The sequence below is a fragment of the Oculina patagonica genome, chromosome 13 (assembly GCF_052425735.1).
Source record: "Oculina patagonica isolate OP01 chromosome 13, crgOcupat, whole genome shotgun sequence".
In the NCBI taxonomy this organism is placed as follows: domain Eukaryota; kingdom Metazoa; phylum Cnidaria; class Anthozoa; order Scleractinia; family Oculinidae; genus Oculina; species Oculina patagonica.
The window spans coordinates 21,183,757-21,209,860 of record NC_135770.1 but is presented as its reverse complement, the minus strand read 5'-3'; the positions used below and the strand labels follow the sequence as shown (position 1 = coordinate 21,209,860).

Here is a 26,104-nt window from a genome sequence, read left to right as displayed (position 1 = left end):
TGGATGCATGGATGGATTAATAAATGGACGGCCGAACAAACAAACGAACGAACGAACGAAAGAACGAACGAATGGATGGACGAATGGATGAATGAATGAATGAATGAATGAGTGAGTGAATAATCAATAAAATTATATACAGTCACACGCACACATTTTTTTTAATGATAATTGTAATTTGAAGAACTTGCCTGCAACCCGCATCATCCTCGTATACTTCTAAGCGACTGAAATCCTCAAACTGCATCCATATTTCATTTGTAGGGTTACTGGGGTTGACAGACCAGAAACAATGTTGCTTTCCGCCGTATTGACACGGTCTATTAGGACTCTCTATCGTACCATTGTTCTCGGTCAAGGAAACCTGTCCTCTACAGCCTTAAAAGAAGGAGAGACGCAATTACTTGTAAACAAAATCATTATTAAAAAGAGAATAGAAACATGGATGCATTTTGCTGTCTTACAGTTGTATTTTGACACATTTGTTTGTTTGTTTATTTGTTGGTTGGTTCTTTTATTCCACTAGTTGGTTCGTTTATTTATTTATTTTTTTTTTACTTTTTTGTTAAGAATACTTTTAGTTACACTTCTTACAGTTTGATTACTAATTCACAACTAACAATACGATTTATTTACAATACTTGCAATACATCGACTTACACTACTAATAATGTAATTACATACATTACGTACAAACCGTCTACTTACACTATTTAATTTTTATTTACATTGATTTGTTAGTTCGTTTGTTTTAACGTTGTTGGGTAGATGCTTGGTTGGTTGGTTGGTTCGTTCTTTTTTGTGTATTCATCATTTTATATATATTCTTAAATTGAAATGGACTTACTGGCGAAAACGTCGTCTCTATAATTGAAATGTCCAGTCCCTTTTGAGGTAGATCCAGCCACTCCTACACGATACTGCAGTCCCGCATGAAGATCACAAATCGTTGCAGTCATACTTGGCGCGCTGATATTGACATTTCCAGAATGATATAAGGGGTCATCTTCGCTGTAACAACTCGTTTCGTAAGAAATCGTATGGCCAATAATTCGACCATTTTGATGTTCCTCGGAAATTGGGTGCCACTTTAACTCAACACAACCACCTGCATCGATGTTAGGGTCGTCAAAATGAGGTGCTTCGCTAGGAACTACAATCAGATCAATAAAGCGTGGTTAGGAATAGGCGTATCAGACAAAAACATACCAAAATTGTTATCACTATAAAAAGAAAACAGTCATTAGAAAGCCATATTATATAGAAGTATAATTTGCTAATAATAGGCCGTGTCAATTGATAAGAAAATAACAGTGAAGGAATATAAAAATTAATACAGTTAAACCTCGGTATATATCGAATTGCCTAGAAACTGACAAAAATAATAATAGTAGCACACACCAGGCTACTAAGGTTGAATCCTCCAAAGTATCCACCGGGGAGATCTTAACCAAGTTCATTATAACGGAATCCACCATACTTTAAAAGACAGTGACTTAAAATATTGTTTATTAATAAAAAGAAAATCGAATTCTTTTGTCGATGGTTTGAACCCAGTTGTATCAATAGACCTTCAATTGTGATCTTAATAAAGGGTTATTATAATATAGATTATTTCATAAATCATGATGATGAGTGTTGTTGTTGTTGTTGTTGTTGTTGTTGTTGACTACCACCACGATGATAATGACGATGATGATGATGATGATTATGATGATGATGATGATGATAAGTAATTGATAACTTTTTCAGTCCTGCCCATGACGTAACTCTACCGTATAAAATTCGTACCCAAGCAAATTGTACTTACCGCCCTCGCCTGTCTCGACAAGAATTGCTTCACTGTGGTAAATATCATTACTCTGGTCAACGAGGTAAGCAGAAGCAGTAAAGTTTGTAAAAACAGGAAGGCCTGATGCTTTAGCCACTGTCTCGGATGAATTGACCATGTACAGAAATTCCATTGGCTTATTCCTGTCGTCATGATGGTGTTCGTCATAATCTTGATCTGACATTGTCTTATTGAAGGATGTTATGAAGAAAGCGGGAACTAGGCTGTTAGGATAACCAGTCAGATCTACAGAAACGCTCCCATCATTTAAGACGCTCGCAGTTATATCCCATTGAGACGGAGAAGCCTGAGCTGGAATGAAAAGAAAAAGTTTCACTGACGTCAGTTTCTGATGTTAAACCATTCATTTGTTATTGCATGAAAAGATGCTTTGGAGTTTGGGCACAGTTCTAAGGCATATGATTTTATCCTCTTGATAACAGATTAGACGAGATATGAAAGTTTCTTACTTGAGTACTGAACTGCAAGAAACACGCGCATTTTAAGAAACTGCAACAAAAGTAGTAAGGTATCCCAAGCACATAAGAATATTTCAAGTATTACAATGTTGTACTATTGATGTTTGTCTGTCTGAAAATCTATCTGTATACTGTACACTGTCTGTCTGTCTGTCTGTCTGGCTGGCTGGCTGCCTGCCTTTCGTTCAAACTCAAGTTTCCCTTTCTTTCTCGCCTTGGGCAGCAGAGGGTCTTGAATATAAAGTTTGTCCAAACCTGAATGAATGTTTTTATCCTCTTCTAAAATGACAAATTCAGCTATGAAGTGGCTTCCTTCGTGTTCAGTATGAAGCTTGAGTGTTAGAAAATCTGAGGCTTCAAATGGTATTTTAATCACTTCCCCACGAAAACGGGTTTTGCACTCATCGTCTTCATCATAGTCTATCAGCTCTGAGCCGTCAGCCGCAAAAATCTTTGCCCAACCCCTAAACACAGAACAGATAAAGATAGTTAATACCTAACGTCAAGCAGTGGAGTACGAATAACACACCCTCAAATGCAAAAAAAATGTCTGATAATTGTACATTGAGCAAGAATGGTTAGTTTGTTTGACTTAAGGGGAGATGAATTTTACTTTTTGATAATAAAATAAGACTTAAATGTATTTTACTTTTCCATCATTTGCCTTTATGAAAGCATTTTCGAAAAAGAGAGAGGGAGAAGGAGGGAAATGCATGCATTATTATTCAGAAGGGACAAATGTTGCCGGACTAACAGGAGTCGAAAAATAACGCAAAGTATCAAGGCAGCTAATGGTACTTACTCGCAATTTCTTGTGTCCAGATCGTGTGTGGAAACAAGCAGAACTGGATTGCTAAGGCCAGGATTGTTTATTTTCCACGAACAGTCTAACCGAGTGTCCCAGTCCCATTGTCTAAGGTTGAATCCTCCAAAGTATCCATTAAAACTGCCACCACAGCCTTACAAACAAGAAAATAGGCTTTAGTGCTAAGACGTACATTAACACCTAGAGAGTTGTCATAGATTAAATACTATATAGAACCGACGACACAGCATCATCCTATTCTACTTTAAAACTTCGCTCTACCAAGCGGAGTCCAAACGGCGGACAATTTGTCTCAAATGGAAGTTTAATTTTTATCAAAAGGAAGTCGCCAGCTGTCAGAATGCTGCCAAAAATTAATTCAGTTGTAATACTGATTGGCACGCAGCGTTATCACAGAGACAAGTAATTGATCACAAAAATGATCATAGTCTATTGTAAATTTGGTTGAGGTAAATGATAAGGCATAATCATAAATTTTATTCAGACAAGCGAGGTCACGCTTTGAACATGAACCGGAAAATATATAACGAGCGGAATAATAAATTATGTTCAATGTTTTGCCTTCAAAACCTGTTTTGACATAAATACAAACTTAAACTCAAGCCTCATTTCCAGGTCTTTCCAGAGCCCGATTTGAGACTCCCAAGACGACTCCTGAATGGACATGATGTTCAAAGCATTGTACGGTTATTAAGATACGGGTCTCCTGAATATTAAATACCCGACCTGACTCGGGTCCTCTGAATTAAACATTCTGATAGTCTCGATGTCATCATGCATAAGAGATATCATTAATGAAAAATATAGAAAGTTAATTCGCTTTTGATGTTTCACATTATAAAAGGAATCGCGCGTATCATCTTTTGGTGTTAATACGTACTTGAATGAAGTAACTGTTCACACACTTACCAACCATAATTGTTTCCCATTCTGATCGCGGGCCGAAGTCTACAGTGTACGCTGTGACCGCGACCTGATACTTCCTCCCGCCGTCTAGTCCTCTCAAAACAAGCTGGTTCTCTGACGAGCTGACGTTAATGCTCTTTCCTTCTTCGCCATCATCATGCCATTGGTAATGGTTTTTATACTCTCTGTAGTTGACTATATATCTACGTATCCGTCCGTTCGCGTACATGTCAGAAAGCAGATCCCAAGTTACCAGGACTTCGTTGTTGAGAAGTCGTTCCAAGCGCACATTAGAGGGTGCCTCTTCGGGAGCTATATAAGACAGTTGAATTAAGCTAAGTTACTATACTACAATAAACTTTTGCGGGAGTTTAATTTAGTTTTAATTTTGCGAATCGGTGTTTTTTGTATTATGAAAGAATTTTTTTATTCTTGCTTGGGATATATTAATTTTTGCGGCTTTTAGGAAGTCACATTCAATTTGAATTACGGTACAACATTTTTTGTTTTGTTCATTAAAGTACATACAATCAAAATACGAGTGAAACAACATTCAGAGATGTAAAACACGTTTTTTAGTGGCACCCTTTTGCAATTACATCTTGCCCTAGTGTGACTGATTTCTCCAGCAATGGATCACTAATAATTGCTTGTTTTTAAATAAATGGCACCAGCGATGTTTTGCACTACATAATTTATGAAAGCTAGTGTATGAATATAATTTTGTCCAGAGTAAATTTTTTAAAAAAGAACATTTTTGCGGGATTTTTTAACACGACATTCTTTTGCTGAATCGTTAAAAAAATAATAATAAAATAAAAAATAAAAAAATTCGCTAAAATCGCAAACAACTAAAACCCGCAAAACTTTAGTGCCACCGTTGCATTGCGAAAACGTATACGGTGTAGGCATGAATAGATTGTGCTAGTAAATTCAAGAAAAGTTGCTTCACAATATACCCAAAAGTTGCTCTAAAGTTGCTCAAATATCAAAAAGTTGCCACCAAAATTTAGAAAAGTTGCTTGCTCTCTAGAGTCGTTTTGTTTTAGATAAATGCTCAAAACGTGTTTGTTTGTTTGTTTGTTGCCATTTTTAAAAACATTTTCATTAAATATTCTTACAATCATTAAAAGAGGCCAAAAAGCCAGTGTTATGTTGTGTGCTGCTCACTAGTATTTAAAAAAAAATTTAAAAAAAATTACAAAAAGTTGAAAAAATTAAAGAAAATCAGTTTTGATAAAACCAGTTTTATAAAATCCTTCGAAATGAAACGAGCTTTTATGGTTTGGATCGGTTTTATATCAATTTGTTGCTCAAAAGTTGCCAAGGAAGGTAAAAGTTGCCCTAGGTTGCTGGTACTACAAAAATTTGCTCAAAACGCTAAAAGTTGCTCAAAGTTGCCGAGCACAATCTATTTATGCCTAATACGGTGTTAAAATAGTATTCGTGTTATTATTATTTTGTTCTAATTGCATTCGCCTTTTTGTAAGAATTTTCGAACATCACTCGTTGTTTAAATCCTTAATTGCACTCGCATTCAATCGATATGAATACAAGTTGCAACAGTGTCAACCATTTAAAGGGGCTATGTCAGGTAATTTTAGGCATTTTTTTTTAGTGTGTTTAAAAGAGTGCGCGATCGCGAGAAGACCGCGCGAGGAAAAATCGATTTTAACCTCGCGTGGCCCACGTATCTCCACGTATTGGAGATACGTGGCCCGTATCTCCAATACGCCAATACGCGCGCTAGAAACTATACGGCTAAAATTAACTGAGATATCACAATAACGGACTCAAAACTGTGATAAAACTCAAACGAAACACAGAAACGCCAAAAAGGGACATGGATGGACAGAATTTGAGAATATTGAAACGGATCTCGTTCGAGTAAAAATGAAAAAATATTGGCCCGACTTTTTTTCAAGTTTATCTCAATTTGTATGAAAGTGTGATTTACCATGCTCGAAAATAATCCTTGTTTGTTAAATGGCCGTAATTTTGACAATAAAAGACTCTTTGCTCTGCCAATTTAAAGTTTAGAGCTTTTAATTAAGAATTACCTAAAATACCATGACCTTGCCCCTTTAATAAGAAGCCACATACCTCCTTCTCCTGTTGCCATGGTAACATTCAAACTGGAGTATATATCGTCTCCAATATCTCCCGTAAATGCGTAAACCTGGAATGTGTACTCACGAGCTGGCAACAGTAAACCATCTATGCCGTATTCCGTCTCGTGCACTGATCCCACAGGCAACATCACAGAGACATTCTCACTTGTTTCTGTGTACACCACGAATACTTCTTCAATGGAGGCGTTGTGGAGAAAATCTGACCACCTTATGTGAGCAGAAACCATTTCTATTTCTACTGAGATATTCCAAGATGGCAGCTGGGTTACTGCAATACAAAGAACGCAGAATAAAAAGTGTGAAAGATGGTTTTCTTTTGAACTGTTCTAAATATGAAATTACTCGCCGTTTTTAAAAAGTCATTTGAATTGATAGCATGCTATGGCTCTTCGTGATCTAATAAGAGAACATTTCGAGATACAATTAACTATAAAAATAGGCAAAAAAGACTAAAACGTTTCGAAGTGACCTTGACTCCATTTTCAAGTAGAAGGAAATATAACTGCAATCAAAGATGTCCATTGTGTCGTGAGTCCTGAACTGACAAAGATGAATTCGTGTTAAAGAAAACAAGGACAAGGAAAACTGGATTGGTTAGTTAATAAAATTCTGCTAATCATGCTATTAATTCGTGAAAGAAGACGTACACTAAACACGCAATCTGACTCATTAATTTAATTATTTATTAAATTAAATACATGCTCATTACCGCGAAATATAAGCTTAATGCTTCTAATTTTCTTTTACATACTCTATCTATACTGTCTATACTCTTATGTGTATTTAAACTTAAAAATCAACCGTATTTTTTTCACTTGATAATGGAGTCAAGATGGTATTGAATCTTCTTAATCTCTTAATCAAAACATATTCTTCTCATCTGTTCTTGGAATCAACCCATAGCTTGACCAGTTTCAACAGATATGTACATTTCTAAATTGTGTTTGTGGTTTTAAGAAACTGTGCTGTGGTTTTGAGCACGTCCTGGCTACCCCGGACCGGTAGTTTTGGCTCCCATTCGTCCGTTAAGTTTACCTGTGACGTCATTCGGCACCCCTTCATACGAAACGAAAAATCCATCACCCTCGTCGTGAGAGGAGAAATAGATATCAGCGTGGCTGTTTGAGACAAGTACAGTGAACTCCTGGACCGAGTCTCTACAGAGTAACATGCTACTTCCTCTTTACACTGTAGAAATGCCAACCCAGTCGTAAGATCTATAAAATACAAAGCGGAAATTAGTAAGCGATAGCAAAGGTATTGAAAGTACCAAGTCAGTCAGTCAGTCAGTCAGTCAGTCAGTCAGTCAGTCAGTCAGTCAGTCAGTCAGGCAGTCAGTCAGTCAGTTGTTCAGCCAGTCAGTCAGTCAGTCAGTCAGTCAGTCAGTCAGTCAGTCAGTCAGTCAGCCAGTCAGTCAGTCAGCCAGCCAGTCAGTCAGTCAGTCGGTCAGCCAGTCAGTCAGTCAGTCAGTCAGTCAGGCGCAAAAGAGAAACTGGCGAGCGAAACGAGCCGAGCGTGGCCTGGGGGAGAAAGGAACGCATTACAGGACACGTTCAGGTCGCTTCGCTCGTCCTTCTCATCTTCTCCTCCTCCACTTGGAAGCCTGTTCTTAGGCTAGTTTCACGACAGATTCGGAGAAAGATGGTACTGGACAATTCAATTTCCAAAATGACTACGAGAAGAACCGTCACTGCGAATTATCTGAAGAGCACGTGTACAGAGCTGCAAGTTTCAAATGATAATTCAGCCCTTGTGAGCTCCCTAAAGCGTGAAATTTTATTTTATTTTTCTCCAACTTTCAGCTATCACCTGGAGGCCTCATCAACTACCACCTGGTAAAAGTCATAAGTTTACAATGTACGTAATTTCTTTCAATTACTTTCCAGTCTTATTTTGCTGTCTGGTCATGAGCACTAATCAAGAGATTAGAACGCCATGGCTTTCTATGTAGTTCTGGCAAAATGTGTTCCTTACTGTTGAAATTAATGGTTTTCCTTCTTACCTGCAACTTTTAGAATCGTCATGGTGATGGCTTAACCGGAATTCTGTAAACCGCATCCATATTGCTTTGGGGGTGCTTGCATTTGGCCTAATAGACCACATGCATTGCTGCTCTCCGCCATATCGACATGGTTTATTGGGACTCTGTATCGTGCCATTGATCTTGGTCAGAATACGCTCTCCACCACAACCTCAAAAAAATAAATAAGAAACAAAAATAAATAAATAAATAAATTAAGGCATTGATTTAATACTTTCTTTGGAATCAATGTATACAGCAAGACACGGCTCTCACTGAAAATACTTTGGACACTGAGAACGGCTCTTTAAGCAAAACGAATTGTTGTGTTACTGCTGTTTTTTTTTTCTTGCTTGCTTTTTTGTTCATTGCTAATTGTGCCTGCTATTTTGCTTGTTTTTTACTTGCATATTACACTTCGCTCTGGAATTACAGTGCCCTTCAATAACACGTGATCTTTGCTCAGTTAACGGTTGTGTTTACTGCTGTCGTTAATCATCTTAAACGCACCTCTTAGGACCTGAGATCAGTGGCTCAAGAAAACAAAAACAAAATGTGATTAAGATTAGTAAATTTTGATCCATTTTGTTCATGTGTTCGTACGCTGATTGTTTAGAAGTTATTTTTATGATAACTAATCGTTAACGTTCATTTATCTAATTCTTAGTCTATACTTAGAAAAGTACAGTAAAATGACGAACTACTCACTTGCAAAAACGCCATGATGACCAAATGGTCCCATGCCTTTTGACGTAAATCCCGCAATGCCAATACGATACTTCAATCCTGAACGCAGCTCACAAAACGTGACATTGTTACTCATTCCACTCACGGTCACATTTCCCTCGTGTCCATTCTCTTGTCCGTCGAAACACTCGGCAACATACGTAATGATGTAGCCAATAATGTGACCATTTCGTTCATGCTCGGAAATTTGATTCCATGTGACTTGTAAACATCCGGCCTCATCGATCATGTAACCATGGTAATGAGGTGAAGAAGTTGGAACTGTGATTAAGGAAATAAAACATTGTGGTAGTATTGATTCAGTTTTTAGTTTTTACTGAATTAGTTTTTATAAGATTTTGTTTTGGCACACAATCGGTTTAAACACGAACACGGTTTTAATAAGAACACCATACGTTTCTTTCAGAACTTTCTTTTAGCTTTAGCATTCCCAGGCGCAGATAGACGTTTGGAACTGATAAGGTAATTTTTGTACTGATATCGATAATAAGGAAAAAAACAACCAAGAACTTACTTCACATGCATACAGTAAAAACCCGCCTGTAAGAACCCAGTGATTTAAGAACCTTCTGGCAGAAATTTGCTTTTATAATACCCCAAAATATAAGAACCTGTTTAGCCACACAAATTCCAACACGTTCTTATATGTGGGGTTTAACTATTTAATTTATATATTTTTTTTTCACCAAAAACCAAAAAGATACTGTATTCTATATCATTGATCAATTAATGTTGTTGGACGTTTGGCAACATGGGTACATTAATTATGGGTAAATTAATTATGGGTACATTAATTAACATTACGACCAGATTTTATACTTTTTTCTGATAATCAACAACAAAGTCTACTGTATAGAAATTAAGAACCTAATTAAGAACCTACATAGCCTCAACTGCCAATAAGTACCCCATAGTACAAGAACCTGTTTTGCCAAACTCTGAAAAAAGTAGGTTCTTACACGTGAGTTTTTACTGTATCTTTGATACGACACGAGCACATATGATTATTTTTTATAATATATTGTTTTACACTTTTATTCCCCATTTATACTAACCGTCTTCATCGGTCACAACTGTCATTTCGCTGCTTTTGTGAAGCTGGCCGGAGTCATCCACAGCAAAAACGGTGACTTTATAATCTCTGAACGGAGATAAGCCATAAATTCCAGCCGATGAGGTATCTGAAGAAACGATTCTCCCGGTTCTTTTCCAATGTTCATCTTCTGGTATTGCCACCAATATATAAACTCGAACTGGCTGAGCAATCTCACTAGTAAGCTTTGACCACTGAATATAGAGACTTTCCTTTGTGATATTGATGGTGCTCAAATCCCATCCACTAACTTGGGAAGCTGTACGAGAAAATAGAAGCCGCAAAACGTAGAGTGCAAATGCTTAATTATAATTCCTCATTATACTATATGTCAGGTTCTTTTCTCACAGGGTTTCTTTGTAAAGACCGACGAATCGTCAATTTGAAGATTACATGCTTCTCATGATTGAATTGGCACCGCCACTTTCGACTTATCTATCGAGTGCGAAACATCCATGTCTATTATGGAAATATCACATTCAGTTCAATGGCAACAACAATTATGATGCTCAATGTTACACGAGGACTGAATTGCACGTGTATATTGTCAACTTCCCGGGGGCCTATAAATGGTTAACGCGCTTGACTGCGGATCGAGCGGTCCTGGTTCGAGGCTTGGTCGAATCGCCATTGCTTTGGGTTATTGTGCAAGACGCGTTACTCTCAAGGTCTTTACTCTACCAGGTGCATAAATGGTACAAGGAAATAAAATTCTTGAGGATAACCCTGGGCTGGACTATCATCGCACCGGGGGTAGTAGAAATACTCCCAGTCATTTAATGCTACAGAAACCAGAACAAGCTCGGGCGGTATGGGAGAAGTGACCCGATGCAGACGTTATCTTTTTCGCCATACCAGACTTACCTGAATCCATGTCGCCATTGACAATAACATAAGCACCGTCAAATGGAACGTCTTCATCTTCATTATGCTGCTCTACTCTTACAACAACTTGCGAGGTTTCAATTTCAACAATACCGAATCTCCAGTGTCCACAGAGACTCTCCCTGAAAAACTCATGGTCTGACGAAGGATCCTTTATGGACACGTGAGTTCTAAAAAAAATAAATAATAAAACGAATAAATATTCCATCGTACATGGCGATTAAAGAAGCTCAGTCACGTACAACTCATCTTGAAAAAAAACTGGCAAGTTTTTTCAAGTTTGTCAGTCGTAATCCGTGTTAATCTTCGCCAGACGAAACCACCCTTGGTTATTTTTGTGTTTTGATCACTCCTTTGTTGTTTTCCTACATTACACAACTATTATTTTGAGGTTTCCTTCAATTTGGAAGTAATCAGAAAAATGACTTAAAATATCGTGACCATGTCCTTTTAACACCCCCCTCCTCTCGAAGCGGAAATCGAACTTGATGAATAGGCAAAATTTTAACTAACGTATAAATGTAACAGTTTTTTTTTAATTATTTTAACTATTGGGAGAGGCGGTGTCTGTCCAGTGACCTCACCCGCTGACAATGGCTCATGTAGCTTAAAGTGAACAGCAGTATTGTTGTTTGTTTTGTATAGGAAAGATAATCGCAGTCATTCTCCGGCAGTTAACGGTTTATAATGCGAAATTAATTTGTGCCAACAAATCACGGTACAGCAGATATCTATATCACTGGGTGGTAAGTGTGAAGGTAAACCTCTTGCTAAAGAACATGCAATAACCATAGCAATAACCCCCATGCAATAACCCCCCCCCCCCCCCCCCAGTGCCGAAATTTTTCTGGCAAAATGCTTAGAATTCGGGCAACAAGCCTGGAGAAAGAATAGAAAATAAGCCGTCAACTCTCAACATTGCGATCGAAACGAATTACATCTATAGAAAAACATGAAAATATACTGAATTTTGTGGTTCAAAAAGTCCAAATTTCTCATTCATCTGTTTTCGTTTTCTCTCGCAAATTACTATAATCATGGTCAATTTTTCGCGCAAATTTTGCGTGATCCCTCGGTTTGATTTAAGTTTGATTCAAGATATATGCATACTGATGTATAAGGTTAAAAATGGGCTTAGTCCATCCGATCCGTCGCCCTCGTCGTCCTACCAGCTGAGGCTCGACTTTTCGTGCCCCGCTTCACTACAGCCGTCGGAAAGCATCTTTAGTACCTGGGGCCGGATCTGGGGCCACCGCGACGGATGAAAGAACTGCAGTCACTTAAGAAAAAAAAAACGATTCGGAAACGTGACTTCAATAACTTTTTAAAAATGAACGTTGCAATTGCCGCCTCTGTGACTATTAATACTAGCCCTGTATATAGTCTTTTTTATCAATAAATAGATTTACTTTTTTACCCGTTTTTATTATGTAAATAGCTAGCCATGTATATAGTCTTTTTTTATCATATAATAGATTTACTTTTTTTACCCGTTTTTATTATGTAAATAGCTTCTTTTTTAACTTATTTTAACTTTAAATTATTAATAGTTGTATAATGATAGGTTTAAGTTTTTTAAAGTTTTTTCTTATGGTCCACATTAGTGAGGGGACTTTTCCACTCAGCTAAACACTTTAGACACGTTAATAAAGTCATCATTATTCATTCATTCATTTCCATAGCTTGCGGACTGTGAGAGAGTCTAGTTTTTTTTTTCGGGCAATAAGGTGTCCGCCCCCCCCCCCCCCCCCCCCAGGTCCGAAGGTGCCCGTACGCCTATGGCAATAACATAACATAAAGACGATCCCAGCCAACATTCCATGCCTGTAGGACGAACGATGATAGGTCCCCAAAAATCGGCAATATGGGCTTTATTTGTCATAATGCATCATGTGTGAACGGTTCTACAAGTAGCTACACTTGTTTCGTTACCGGAGAGAAAATGGCCGGGGTCAGGGAATGACGAATTAAAGAGTAAGCAAACAAGACTTTACCCGCAATCTTCGCTGTTGTAGTAAGTGTTAACAATCACGCGATCTCCAGCAGGGCTACCAGAATCCCCTATAGTCCATTCGCAATCTCTTTCATTTGGTTTGCGACCCCTTAGGAAATGCAGCTGGCCTGAAATGTTCGTTCTATCTCCTCCACCATCGCAAGCTGATAAAATAATATGATAATTCATTGTATAAGTATCTGTAGTGATTTTTTTTAAGCATGAATAAATTATTGTTATATCAGCCAACAGGTCAATGATGAAAAGCCGCAATATGAATGGTTCCCTATGGTTAAACATCGGAGGCAAGTTTCTAGTTATAAGATAAACTGCTTGCAAATTAGTTTGTTAATTTACATCTTTGAAAAACTGTGCCAAATTATTACTGTTTTCTTTTAAGTAGAAATCGTTTCGTAGATTTGTAAAATAGGAATTTTGGTTCAACTTCTTAAAAGCTGGTTTGAAATGAATGTCAACGCCCCTAAACTCCGGGCGCGTTGGCGGCGAGAGTGGATGTTTTATTGGCAAAGTTATTTATTTTTAGAAACAAAACCGAATCAATCACAAGGGCAAATCAGCACAAAAAATGTAAGTAACAAAATGAACCAATGACAACTTGAACTGAAGAAAATACTAACTGGCGCCAGGCGCGGAAAATCGCGCACGTTACCCGGGTACGATTAGTTTTGGTCTTGCATCTGATTCGCTGAGTTAAGGTGAAGCACGTTTAAACGAATCAAGGACAGCAATACTAAGTAATGATGATATATTTAAAATACTAAGAACGAATTTCTAACGTTTTTATTTTGATTTTAAATGCACCATTCACACAAACTAAATCTGAGAAGTATTCCAAAAATCTCAAACTCATGTAGGAGTTTGATAAACGTAATAGGACAAAACAGATACTTCACGTGTAAAATATGTAAAATACAATTCTGTAAACTTCTTGTTGATATGTACATTTCTGACAAATATCCAGGAAAACATTTTATATATTCAGGAAGGCTTAACGCTTCTGTCCGAAAACGACTTATGAAATAGTTGTTTAGCACGCTGACAAGTGAAGTTGTCAGTAAAATGCGCCTCATGTCATTTCGCAACTCCGTAAATGATCTAATAGAAGCCCGGGACGTCTATTAAATTTTAGGGGCTCTAGAGGGGGCGTCTAATAGATATGAGGCGTTTGTCAGAGAGAAGCGTTAATTTCACTTGAACTGTAAAAACCACAACAAAACAAATGAGACGCGTAGTTTGCTCGTGGAGTAAGATAGAAACAGAGTTTGTGAGTAGGATGTAATCATCGTCATTGGCCGCTTCCATGTCCGAGTCAAGCAAGAAACTTAATAAATTGCGTGATTTTACTTTATGGAGTGTTTCCTTGGTTTTTGAGGCGATTCTTTGGGGCGGGCGTCTACAAGACACGGGACGTTTATTAGACGGGGGCGGCGTCTAATACAAACTTTACAACTCAAGGGAGGCGTTTATTGAATGCAAGGCGTTTATTTGAGAGTGGGCGTTTATTAGATCATTTACGGTAAGCTTCAATGGTACGCGGAAACTAAGTCATGTTACCAACTCCTCCTTACCTTCCATTACAAGTTCGCCACAAGCAATCCCCACTGTATTCTGGTCCCCACAGTGGTGATCATAATAGTCTTCATGGCGGCATTCCATAAGAGTTGATTCATGCCCGTCGCAAGAAAAGTCCATTGGTAGAATAGACTGGTTACCTGGACCAAATTGCGACTCGTGGAACTGCTCCTCCGGCTCGGGGAGACTGAGCATTCTGCACACTGTGTTAAAGGCGTCATGATTGAAGTGATTCTGACAAAGTGTCCACCAAGTATCATTATAGTAGATCTCTATTCGCCCTTGACTATTTACTCCTCCATCGACCAGTCGTACGTCGCCTATTAAAAAAAAAAACAACAAAAACAAATATAATTAGTCTGGTTTGGCAACTCCACCCACATCTAATGGGTAAATGAGGCAAGGTTCAAACGCACTTCAAGTAAAACATGCGGTTGTACAATTTTATGTGTGTGTGTTTTCGTCTTTTCGTGCATGTTTATTTGGGGGTTATTTACGATAAACAATTATTTGTTAAAAAAATCCCACAGTATTGTGATTTTCCTAAGGCTGGGCCAAGACTTACCTTACCTAGATGCATCTAACAAATAATCGGCAGTTTCATTGTGCCACTGTTCGATTTGAACATGAATAAATTGCTTTAAATTCAGTCTTGTTCGGGCGATTAAAAAGCCATCTGATCTTAAACATGTTCAATCGTTTTTGTCTTTAAAGTACTCCTCTTTATACGCCATTTGCCGATATATCAAATCCGAACAACAACCACAAAAATCGAGCACATTTCTCCACGGTCTACCCTCTTATAGCAGGGACGGTTTATTGGATCCGCCCCTGTATAGACCATAGAAATGACGCCATAAAATGTCAAACTTTGCAGTAAAACCACTTGGCTCTAATCAGCATACGTATATTCTCTAAGTAACTGTAAAAAGTACAGTGACTAAAAAGTAACTAAACGGGTTAACGTCACTAAATTTCTTTACCAATCTGGCAACAGAACTAATAAAACATAAAAGGAAATAGAATGTACAATGTATATTTTTTACTCCTCTCAAATAGGAACTCACCCTCAGTTGGATTGGCGGCAACTGGACTGATCACTGAAAAAAAATCATAACAAAAACGGATAATAAAAAGTATTCACATATGCACTTATGTCTTAAACTTTTATTGTAAACATCTTATTAAGGTTCAAGTCTTAAGCTTTCGCTGTGGAGCCTAGAGTTCAATCAATGCGCTGCGTGAAGCCCTAATATAGTTTTGCCGCAGTACCTAAAGCTTTGAAAACATTTCTGCAGAGCCCAGAACCATGGAGCCCATTGTTTGTGGGCCCGGAGCAATGAAGCCCAAAATCCCTTTGTGACCCTAACAATTTTCATCCTTAGGAGAGAAAATGTATTTCTCAGTTTATGGTACAAAATTGACAGAAGTCACATCGCAATATTTATTCCAGCTTTAAATTCCAGTGTAATTAAAGAAGTCATGTTATCCACTTTGTGTTAAGCTTAGGTCTACTCAGATTTTTTCGAGTCAAGTCATTAACAGGTAAACAAACCAACGTATAAGCTTTTTACCGCTATGATAAACCCAAACGGGGTCTTAAGATCCAGATGGATTTTTTTTCAGTGGAGAAGTAAGCGCGTGAAGTAAAGTAAAGTCTGAAGAGTAGTTTATTGTTTTTGAACATGCAATGATTGATCATTGATATCTAGTTCACAATACAATTTACTATATCTGCGTCATTCAATTTGAAGACTTCAAACTCAATGAACTTTTTTAAGCAAACAGCTTATTAACCTTGCACAATAGGCGGCATTGCGATGTTTAGAAATAAATAAAACAATACATTCCTTTTTCATGCAAAATAATTGTTATATTTTTAACCTCAAAATTGCCCACCGTGAAAACCCTACAATCAAGGCTTAAATTTAAAATAAACCAAAGCACAGACATTTTACTGTTAGTAATTGATTTCACTGCACTGCAATACAATTGGAACGTATGTACATAAAAGACCGAAGACAAATATTCACTCATAACGGGTGTACGGCAGGAGTATTGGCCGAATGGTTAGCGCTTTGAACTCCAGATCGAACGGTCCGTTTTCGAGCCTGGCCGGGGTTATTGTTTTGTGTTCTTGGGCATGACACTTTATTCTCATAGTGCCTCTCTCCACCCAGATGTATAAATGGCAACGACAAACTAATGCTGCGGGTTAACCCTGCCGGATGGACTAATATCCCATCTGGGAGGAGGGGAGTTGAAATACTTCTTGTTGTTTCATGCTACAGAAACCCAGATAAGCTTCGGCCTATATGGCCACAAGGCTCGACGCAGACTATAACTAAAAAGAAGAGGAAAAAAAAAGAACAATGTTCTAACATGGGACCCAGTAGGTGACGTTTCGATTGGAAAATACTATTTTTTTTTTTTGCAAACCAATAAAAAGTACAGATATAAATTTTTTTATAAAAAGATAAAAAGTACGAGATGTTTTTTTTTTTTCATGTATTTTAAAATATGTTGGACCGGCGCGGGATCAGTTGGGACAATACGCTATCTCGACAACATAAGAAGATATTGGACCGGCAATGCAGTATCCTTGCAGGTCGATTTTTAGTAATTGCATGGTCAGGTAGTCATAGGACCGATGATTAATTACACAAAATCGTGTAATTTGTAACAAGTATGTAAAGCATTCGTTCGCATATTTGGTCAATTCAAATCAGTGATTTCTATTCACTACAAGACTGAATTAATCCTGGCCGTAGGCAGAAGCAGAAGCGTGAGCATACGCACATAAAAGAATCGCTACGTTATAAGCATAAATACAAGCATAAGGACGTAATAACGAATTTCTCGTTTATCTTGTGTCTACGGTTACTTAGAAGTCAGAAAATCGATTTGCTTAGCTGCGGAATAGTAATGATAACATAAGAAATGGTCTTTGATTTTACGGCCTATGTTTTTTATTTCATTGACATCATCAAATGTCCTGAAAACAATAAAGGAATTTTTTTGGCCAAATTATGCTGCAGGGCATTTGCAATAAGATCAAACAAGAACATTGAGAAGCTTGAGAAGCTTCAAATCGGGCGTTTTGCCTTGAAAGGCAGGGTTCAGTACAGCAGAAACGACGAAGTAGTTACTTAAGTAGCACTCAGTCCGACTGTGTTTGTGTAAGTCACAGGGCTTGCATGAGCTGTATTAGTGTGCATAATATAATATCTAGAACGTTGTCGAGATTGCATTATTACTTAATGACATGATGGTTTCAATTTATAAATGTATTTCACACAATAGAAATAAACGATTGAAGTAGACGACTAGACAATGTAAAGTTTTAAGACTTAGCAAAGTGCAGTGTATTGGTAATACTGTAAGGTGCGGTTTCACCTGAAGGTCATGTGCTTTTCGGTATTTTCCAGCCATTGCACTTTGATGGGACAGTACTACAACTGTTTACCGGGGAACTACTATTGTCAACAAAATGATCATAACTTGTTGATGAATGATTGAACATTTGTTTCATACCATTACTGTAATAGCGCCAGGAGACTACGCTCTAGGACGACCAAAGGGTAAACCTTAAATCGGCCACGCCCGATTAATTATTCAGTGGAACGTGGAGCGTGCGCAAAAGAGTCTTGCAATCTCTGGCGCACGCGCACAATCAAACCGGAACCAGGATTTCCTGGTTCCGGTTTGGATTCGTCCAGAGCCGTTGAGTTTCCCGACCGCTGGTCAAGGGGAACACAGGCTCTGGGGACGAGATTGTCTATAAATCTGTCCACAACTGTTTGCATACAGTATTTCAACCGACCGGAAACAACATCTTACTTTGCTGTTTCCGGTCGCCCCAGATCTCGCGTCCGTGCCTTAGTTTCAAGATGGCTGCGATTGAAAACTCGGTTAAGAAGGCTCGAAAAAGTTAGGTACGAACTCGAAAAGGGTGAGTGCGAACTCGGTTTTTATTGAGAGCGAACTCGGTCATACTAGGGAGCGAACTCGGTCACACTGGGTGCGAACGCGGTATAAGGTGGGAGCGAACTCGGACGGTGCGAAATCGATTGGGAGCGAAACCGGTAGAATTCTTTGTTTATACTCCCCGGCATACTGTATTTCGTGGACTGGACTGGACTGGACTAGTAAAACGCGGACTAGTAAAACGCGGACTTGTAAAACGCCTCTAGACACTTCTTTGGCCACAATCATCTTACGGCTCTCTTCAATACATAATGTCTCAAAAAAACAGTAACCTCAGAAAGAAGTCAGAAGCAAATAAGGTCGAAAGACCGAATTTGAACATATAACGGCAAATGTTCTAATGTCACGAACGTAGGATTCGTGTAGGCCCGTTGCCTTTATTTACCACATACTGCCCCTAAATTAAAACAGTACCCTCAGAAAGAAGTCAGAAGAAATAAGGTCGAAAGACCGAATTTAAACATTTAACGGCAAATATTCTAATGTCACGAAGTAGGAGTCGTGTAAGCCCGTCACCTTTATTTACCATTGACTGTTGATTCCTGGACGGGCCCCGTTCTACCTCGTGCGAGCAATACAAACGAGTGCACTCAACAGACATCAAGTAGTGAAAAGAAAGAAACATATGCACACAACTCATAGCATCAATCTCGTTGTTTTAGTAGGGGTTTGCAGAACGAACATGTGCTATACTGCAAAAACATCTCCACGCTAAAACAGACCATAGAGTGCTCAAAAAAGCTAGAAATATGCCGTCGAAGAAACACACAAGAGCTTCAAACACAAATTGTTTCGCTCGCTAAACCGTTTAGTTTTATCCGATTTACAAGCGCTTGCTTTACAAGTCCACGTTCTACAAGTCTGTGCTTAACAAGCCCTCCTTTTACAAGTCCGCGTTTTACAAGTCCGCGTTTTACTAGTCCGCGTTTTACAAGTCCGCGTTTTACTAGTCCGCGTTTTACTAGTCCTCCTTTTACAAGTCCGCGTTTTATCTGAGTCCGCGTTTTACTAGTCCGCGTTTTACAAGTCCGCGTTTTACTAGTCCGCGTTATACTAGTCCGCGTTTTACAAGTCCGCGTTTTACTAGTCCGCGTTTTACTAGTCCAGTCCAGTCCTCGAAATACAGTATCCCAAAACTCCCCGCCCTCTAAAGATAAGTCCTTCACGGTTCTTGTCGTTTTTCGGTGCCTATTCATCTTCGGCATCTTTCTCATCCACCTCTCGTTCTGTCCTGTGTCTGTCATCACACGAAAGAAAAGCTGATTCTCAAAAAATCTGCCACAAAAGGAAATTGACAAAAACAATATGAAAACCATATATCGAAAGTTTCTTATTCTAAAATTTTATCATACGTCTTAATTCAGAGCTACAAAGAAGTTCCTCCTTTTGAGTTATTGATACTGTTCTTACAGTACCTCTTTCCACTAGCGAAATTTTACAAAATTCCTTCGCGGCGAAAAGGTAGCGCGAATCCAGAACAGACTCCAATCGAGAGTGGGTTAATTCTAGATTACTATTAATTAACTATTACAACATTCATTTTTAAAATAGTTTCCCAAGCCGACTAAGCTAACTTAACGTCGAGTGTATCTTTCAGTACAAAACATGCCGTTATGACGCCGGAAATCCAGCTCACGCATACTATACCCCGTGACTCACGCAAACCTCCGACTTACGTGCTACTACAGTCATTCCTTTCTAAACATTTTTTTTTTGACCACCACCGTACCTTTCTACCCAAAAAACTCATGAAACCGCCCGGTTTTAACCTGTTTTAACCTTTCAAAAATTAGAGCGTTCGAAACTAAATAAGATCCGTAATCACAAACAACATACAGCCGTTTACCAGCACTCTTTAAAACTCCTGAAACCCTTCAAAATCAGGTAAAATAAATCTTTGAAATAACCTTTATCAATGTTTGTTATTTTTTATTCAGTTCTATAAAATGCCTTTCGTACACTACTATCAAACAAAAATTTCAATTTCCTCAAAGTTTCAAGACAAAAGAATAAAAATATTTCGTGCACAATGTAATTTGATTAAGCCAATATATCACGTCTAAAAATACTTCAAGCAATTCAGTGAAAACCCGTTTTTTTTTCGTATCAACGAAAACCAGTTTCGAATAATCAATACATGAAAATAACAATAAGATCAAAAGGAAGAAAGGAACCTTTCTAATTATTTGAAGACTTTCAAAGCCGTGATATTATGCATCCAATCCGCGATAAAATTTAATTACAACAAAATCCAAGTTCTCATTTTGAAGTCCATTTTTTTCAGTTGATACCTTTATCCAACTTGTGAAAAATTCCATTCAAGTTCCTATTAATACTGTACATTCCCAATGTTTTGCTCAGGTCTTCAGAAGCGTCTTACTAACCAAATCTAAAATAATTCCAAAACATGCTGTACAAACATTCTACTCTTTGTGACAAACAACTTGACGACCAATTGTTCAGAAATGAAAATCGACACAGTTCTTCCTAAATAAAAAAAAAGTTTTACGGCGGAATCAGGCTCAAAAAATATACCGCAAGATCACACCCCCATTCATAGTCAGAAACCAGCAAACCATCTAGTTCGCTAAAAAAAACACTGCGTGACATCAATGACGTTACCTTTTTCATTTACAAAAATAACTTTAACTTGTCAAAGTAAGTGCAATTTCACAATGGTGAATATCAGTACAGTATGGGACCCAGTTCTCGGCCGGATCCAGTTCTCGGCCACTTTGTGTTTAACGCGTTTTTTCACACTCCAGTTGAATTAAAAGAAAAAGGTAATTCCTTCAAACGATAGACTGATTCATGTGCTTTAAGTATCTTGAGTTTGATCGTTCAATTCGATATAGAAAGCTCACACGTCGAGTTTACGCGGAGGTAGGTGAATTTGCATTCCCGAAAAATTTGTTTGTTTACGGCTCCTTAAAATTCATGGATGTAGTTAAATTCGTATTTTATCCAAAAGCCCCCACCATACCAGCTAATTTTTGGCATGTGAAACGTAGAATAATTCAGCTTTCTGCTTTAGTTAACTTTTCGTTGAACCGTTGTATTTTTTGGTCTTAATTTTACTTCGAAATTTTTTCTTGCGACGTTTGCGTATTTGCCAGTTCTCGGCCACCCTGCTCGCTATCACAGCTTAGCGCTTGGTTTTTAATATAATTTCATCTGCTGCTGCCAGAATGAACGAAATAAATGTTTTAAAAATAAAGTTCAATCTTATCTCTAAGTTTTAAGCTGACTCTTGTCTTGTCTATTATTTCTACAACACTTAAATCTTTCAAGACCTTTTCACTGCAAAATAAACCGTCTAAATGCACGGGTCACACAATGCGGTTTTGCCAGAACCTGCACATAAGCAACTAGGCGCGTTGAAATCCTTCTTTTCTAAAGTAAAACAAAGCCTCATAAAAATAATTTGGGATCGATATAACATAAATAGGTTTACAGAGTGATTTTATGACTATGAAAATTAATTGAGCATTTTTTTTACAGATAATTACGCACAAGCTTTTTAGTGGCCGAGAACTGGGCCAAGGTGGCCGAGAACTGCGCCCACAAATGGAGCTTTTATTTTTATTATTGCTCGGGCAAATTAATTTTTGACCGGTCGATAGCTTTACACCAAAAAGCTGAATAATGTAGCTAGCTCTGGGAGAAATTTCAAGTTCCTGCGGTTCTTCTGAGGTAAGAAATACAAGTTTACGTCAAAAATGGCCGAGAACTGGGCCAAGGTGGCCGAGAACTGGGCCCACAAATGGAGCGTTTATTTTTATTATTGCTCGGGCAAATTAATTTTTGACCGGTCGATAGCTTTACACCAAAAAGCTGAATAATGTAGCTAGCTCTAGGAGAAATTTCAAGTTCCTGCGGTTCTTCTGAGGTAAGAAATACAAGTTTACGTCAAAAGTGGCCGAGAACTGGGCCCCATACTGTACTTTGCCCATGGATGTAGTTAAATTCGTATTTTATCCAAAAGCCCCCACCATACCAGCTAATTTTTGGCATGTGAAACGTAGAATAATTCATCTTTCTGCTTTAGGTAACTTTTCGTTGAACCGTTGTATTTTTTGGTCTTAATTTACTTCGAAATTTTTTCTTGCGACGTTTGCGTATTTGCCAGTTCTCGGCCACCCTGCTCGCTATCACAGCTTAGCGCTTGGTTTTTAAAATAATTTCATCTGCTGCTGCCAGAATGAAAGAATTAAATGTTTTAAAAATAAAGTTCAATCTTATCTCTAAGTTTTGAGCTGACTCTTGTCTTGTCTATTATTTCTACAACACCTAAGTCTTTCAAGACCTTTTCACTGCAAAATAAACCGTCTAAATGCACGGGTCACACAATGCGGTTTTGCCAGAACCTGCACATAGGCAACTAGGCGCGTTAAAATCCTTCTTTTCTAAAGTAAAACAAAGCCTCATAAAAATAATTTGGGATCGATATAACATAAATAGGTTTACAGAGTGATTTTATGATCATGAAAATTAATTGAGCATTTTTTTTACAGATAATTACGCACAAGCTTTTTAGTGGCCGAGAACTGGACCAAGGTGGCCGAGAACTGCGCCCACAAATGGAGCTTTTATTTTTATTATTGCTCGGGCAAATTAATTTTTGACCGGTCGATAGCTTTACACAAAAAGCTGAATAATGTAGCTAGCTCTGGGAGAAATTTCAAGTTCCTGCGGTTCTTCTGAGGTAAGAAATACAAGTTTACGTCAAAAGTGGCCGAGAACTGGGCCAAGGTGGCCGAGAACTGGGCCCACAAATGGAGCTTTTATTTTTATTATTGCTCGGGCAAATTAATTTTTGACCGGTCGATAGCTTTACACCAAAAAGCTGAATAATGTAGCTAGCTCTGGGAGAAATTTCAAGTTCCTGCGGTTCTTCTGAGGTAAGAAATACAAGTTTACGTCAAAAGTGGCCGAGAACTGGGCCCCATACTGTACTTTGCACCGTAAGCTTTTTTCTCTGTCCTTCCGCCGAAGCAAAAAAACACAACCTGATTACACATTAACCCAAAAGTCGACCAAGTGTGCCTGCAACGATTTCCTGTCAAAACTAAAATGAAAACCATTGCGGTATGCGTCACCCGTAGCGGTTTTGTAGCAACCCCGAGCTATCCCCGTCTTTTTGGCCGCGCCAGGAGACTACGCTCTAGGACGACCAAAGGGTAAACCTTAAATCGGCCACGCCCGATTAAATAGTAAAAAATATCAGAAAAGGAGTGTGCCATGGCCATCAAATGAAAGACGAAGAAATAGACATCTTTCACAAGTAATTGAAAAAGAAATAGTTGTAGCAATTAGCTATTATCCAGCAAACAAGCGCCTCACGCAAATCAGCTCAATTTGAACATTCTAAACATTTAAGATAAAGGACGACGACATCTTAAAGATTACGTACATTAATTCAGTCTGTATGCGGCAAATGCAGCGTTGCATTTTCCAACTTGTAAATTCAATACGGGGCGAAATGTTTCAACACAGTTTGCTTGCATAACACTAACCACAATTTGAATGCAGTGCATTGTCTCTTTTTTCTTATACAAAAAATAAATGCAACGTGGGAAGAGATGAGCACAAATTTCACGAAATATCTGAGACGATCGGTCGTTTTTACAATATGGGAACGATGTGTCAGTGAAAATTTCACTCTCAATTCGACCCAGTTCCTGTTGTTTACAGGAGACTCTACCGGGAAGATAAAGTCTATAAGCGTGATGGTTTAAATTCTGGTTTTCAAAATAGCTTCCACAATTTGCGTCTTGAGTTTCTTTTCTTTTCTTTCCATAAAAGCTGATTAAAACTTAAGGGACCTTTCAATATCCGTAACTCAACTGACTAGCTTTACTAAAGGTGGGAGTATTTTATTCTTTTTATTTGCATAAAAAACGTCGCAGCCTTGCATGATTAACAGAAAACCGAACACATCGAGCTTGCGATCTTGCTCCCATGAATAAGAACTTATCGATTCTTAGCGACGTGTATCGAGATATGCTTTCTGTTAATCCGTCGGAAAAGGTGTCATATTTGTGCACTACGCTCTTACGAAAACGTGTAAGGTAGAATGAATCACGGTATAGGTCTTTCCTTCTTTTGAACGGCGATATTTTCCTCATGTGATCAAACGGATAATCATCCCGCATATAAATACGATAATTTATTAACAGTTACAACGATATGGTCTTCAAGCTTAAGCTTATTATCGACTGTCACTCTAGGTGGATTCAGCTTTTTTTTTGTAATTGCAATGGCGATATTCGTTTCTCTCCACTCTGGCATTCGTGCTAGTTATTGGCACCGCAGTTTTGAGTTCAGGCGTTGCACGCTTATGCTACCAAATGAAGTTTAAAAGATGGCGCTACTTTGTTGGCTATGTTTGTGGTTATATACGTTTATTTATTACTTAACTCCTTCTCACGTGTAGCAGTTGTTTAATTCATTAAGCTCGAATGTTTGTTCTTGTTTTTTTAAACAGTTGTTCAAACATTTGTAATTTTAAGAAGGACTTCACTTTGCATTTACGCATGATTACGTTTAGTAACTGCACGACCAATCGATTTCCACTACATCGTGTATATTTGGATGCGGTACGTAAATTTGAATAAATATACCAAGAAAATACACATCTCTTTGAGTGTCGCTGAAAGCGAGAAGAGCGTATTGTCTTATAAGGAATCGAAGGACAACTCAATGCATCAGGTGCATTGCCGCTTTGACTACATGTATTTACAGCTTGAACGAAACGTCGGTTCACACGAGAAAGACAAAAGCTTGCATCAGGTACAACGCAGAACAAATCAATCGTAATCAACATCGAGACCTGTCAGTTTCAATCTAGTCTCGATTTCCACCTGCTCTTTGGGAAATGGCTGGACTCCAGCCGGAGCTGCAAAAATCGAGCCTAGCATCTATCGAGCTACTGCAAAATTAAGCTGTTTTCCGTTGATTTCATGTTAATAGCTTACAAACTTAAAAAATTATAGAGCGCTGTGCACAGGGAGCAAAGGAACGGATCGCATCTGCTTTGAAGTCTTCGGCTGAAAAATACGCGAAGTGTTTACATTTTTGTTCCCTTACCTGGTAGATACAGCCAGCAAAGAATGACGCAAAATCCACAAAGATTAGTCATAAACATCGAAGCCATCGTGTCGACGGAAAAACAGCATGATTAAGTATTAAACATTGCTGAGTGCTGAACGCAATTATAATAAGAAAACGCCATGGAAACTTGAATCAGTTCATTCGGATAATTTATTCAAAATCCTTGGAAAAGATTTGATACACGCTAATTCTGTTGCTATTCATGATAAAACATTTAGACCGATGTGTTGATAAAACTCTTTAGCGACAAGAACTGTAAATCGATTTGTTAGGGAGAGAGGGATTTTTTTACGGGTGTCTCGAAAACTAAGACCAAAGACCTCGAAGAATAAGACCATACAAGACCTTTGTTTTCTAGGCCTTATAATCTTTTAGTGCAGGTCTTAGTTTTAGAGGGTTTAATTAGGTCTAAGGTCTTAGTTTGCGAGTCGCCCATATTTTATAGACTGTTTTGGAAATGCCCTTAAACAGTAAGAAGCGAATAGGGATACCCGTCTGT

General features: G+C 38.2%; 2 protein-coding genes across 2 annotated transcripts; both read right to left on the bottom strand.

Moving 5' to 3' along the window:
- Positions 1-142: 142 nt before the first annotated feature.
- On the bottom strand, positions 143-9,015 carry LOC144635480 (uncharacterized). The gene is made up of 10 exons (XM_078494581.1): positions 8,903-9,015; positions 8,177-8,366; positions 7,210-7,391; positions 6,146-6,442; positions 4,046-4,354; positions 3,113-3,269; positions 2,566-2,774; positions 1,811-2,143; positions 848-1,153; positions 143-378 (listed from the first exon to the last, which is right to left on the bottom strand). Exons 3-10 carry the CDS (start codon positions 7,343-7,345, stop codon positions 143-145), a joined length of 1,983 nt encoding a protein of 660 aa, XP_078350707.1. The 5' UTR covers positions 7,346-7,391; positions 8,177-8,366; positions 8,903-9,015.
- On the bottom strand, positions 7,358-25,648 carry LOC144635478 (MAM and fibronectin type III domain-containing protein 1-like). The gene is made up of 9 exons (XM_078494579.1): positions 25,582-25,648; positions 15,573-15,605; positions 14,502-14,825; positions 12,914-13,076; positions 10,899-11,089; positions 9,997-10,293; positions 8,903-9,202; positions 8,177-8,366; positions 7,358-7,391 (listed from the first exon to the last, which is right to left on the bottom strand). The coding sequence occupies exons 1-9, from the start codon at positions 25,646-25,648 to the stop codon at positions 7,358-7,360; spliced, it is 1,599 nt and encodes a 532-aa protein (XP_078350705.1).
- Positions 25,649-26,104: the final 456 nt, after the last annotated feature.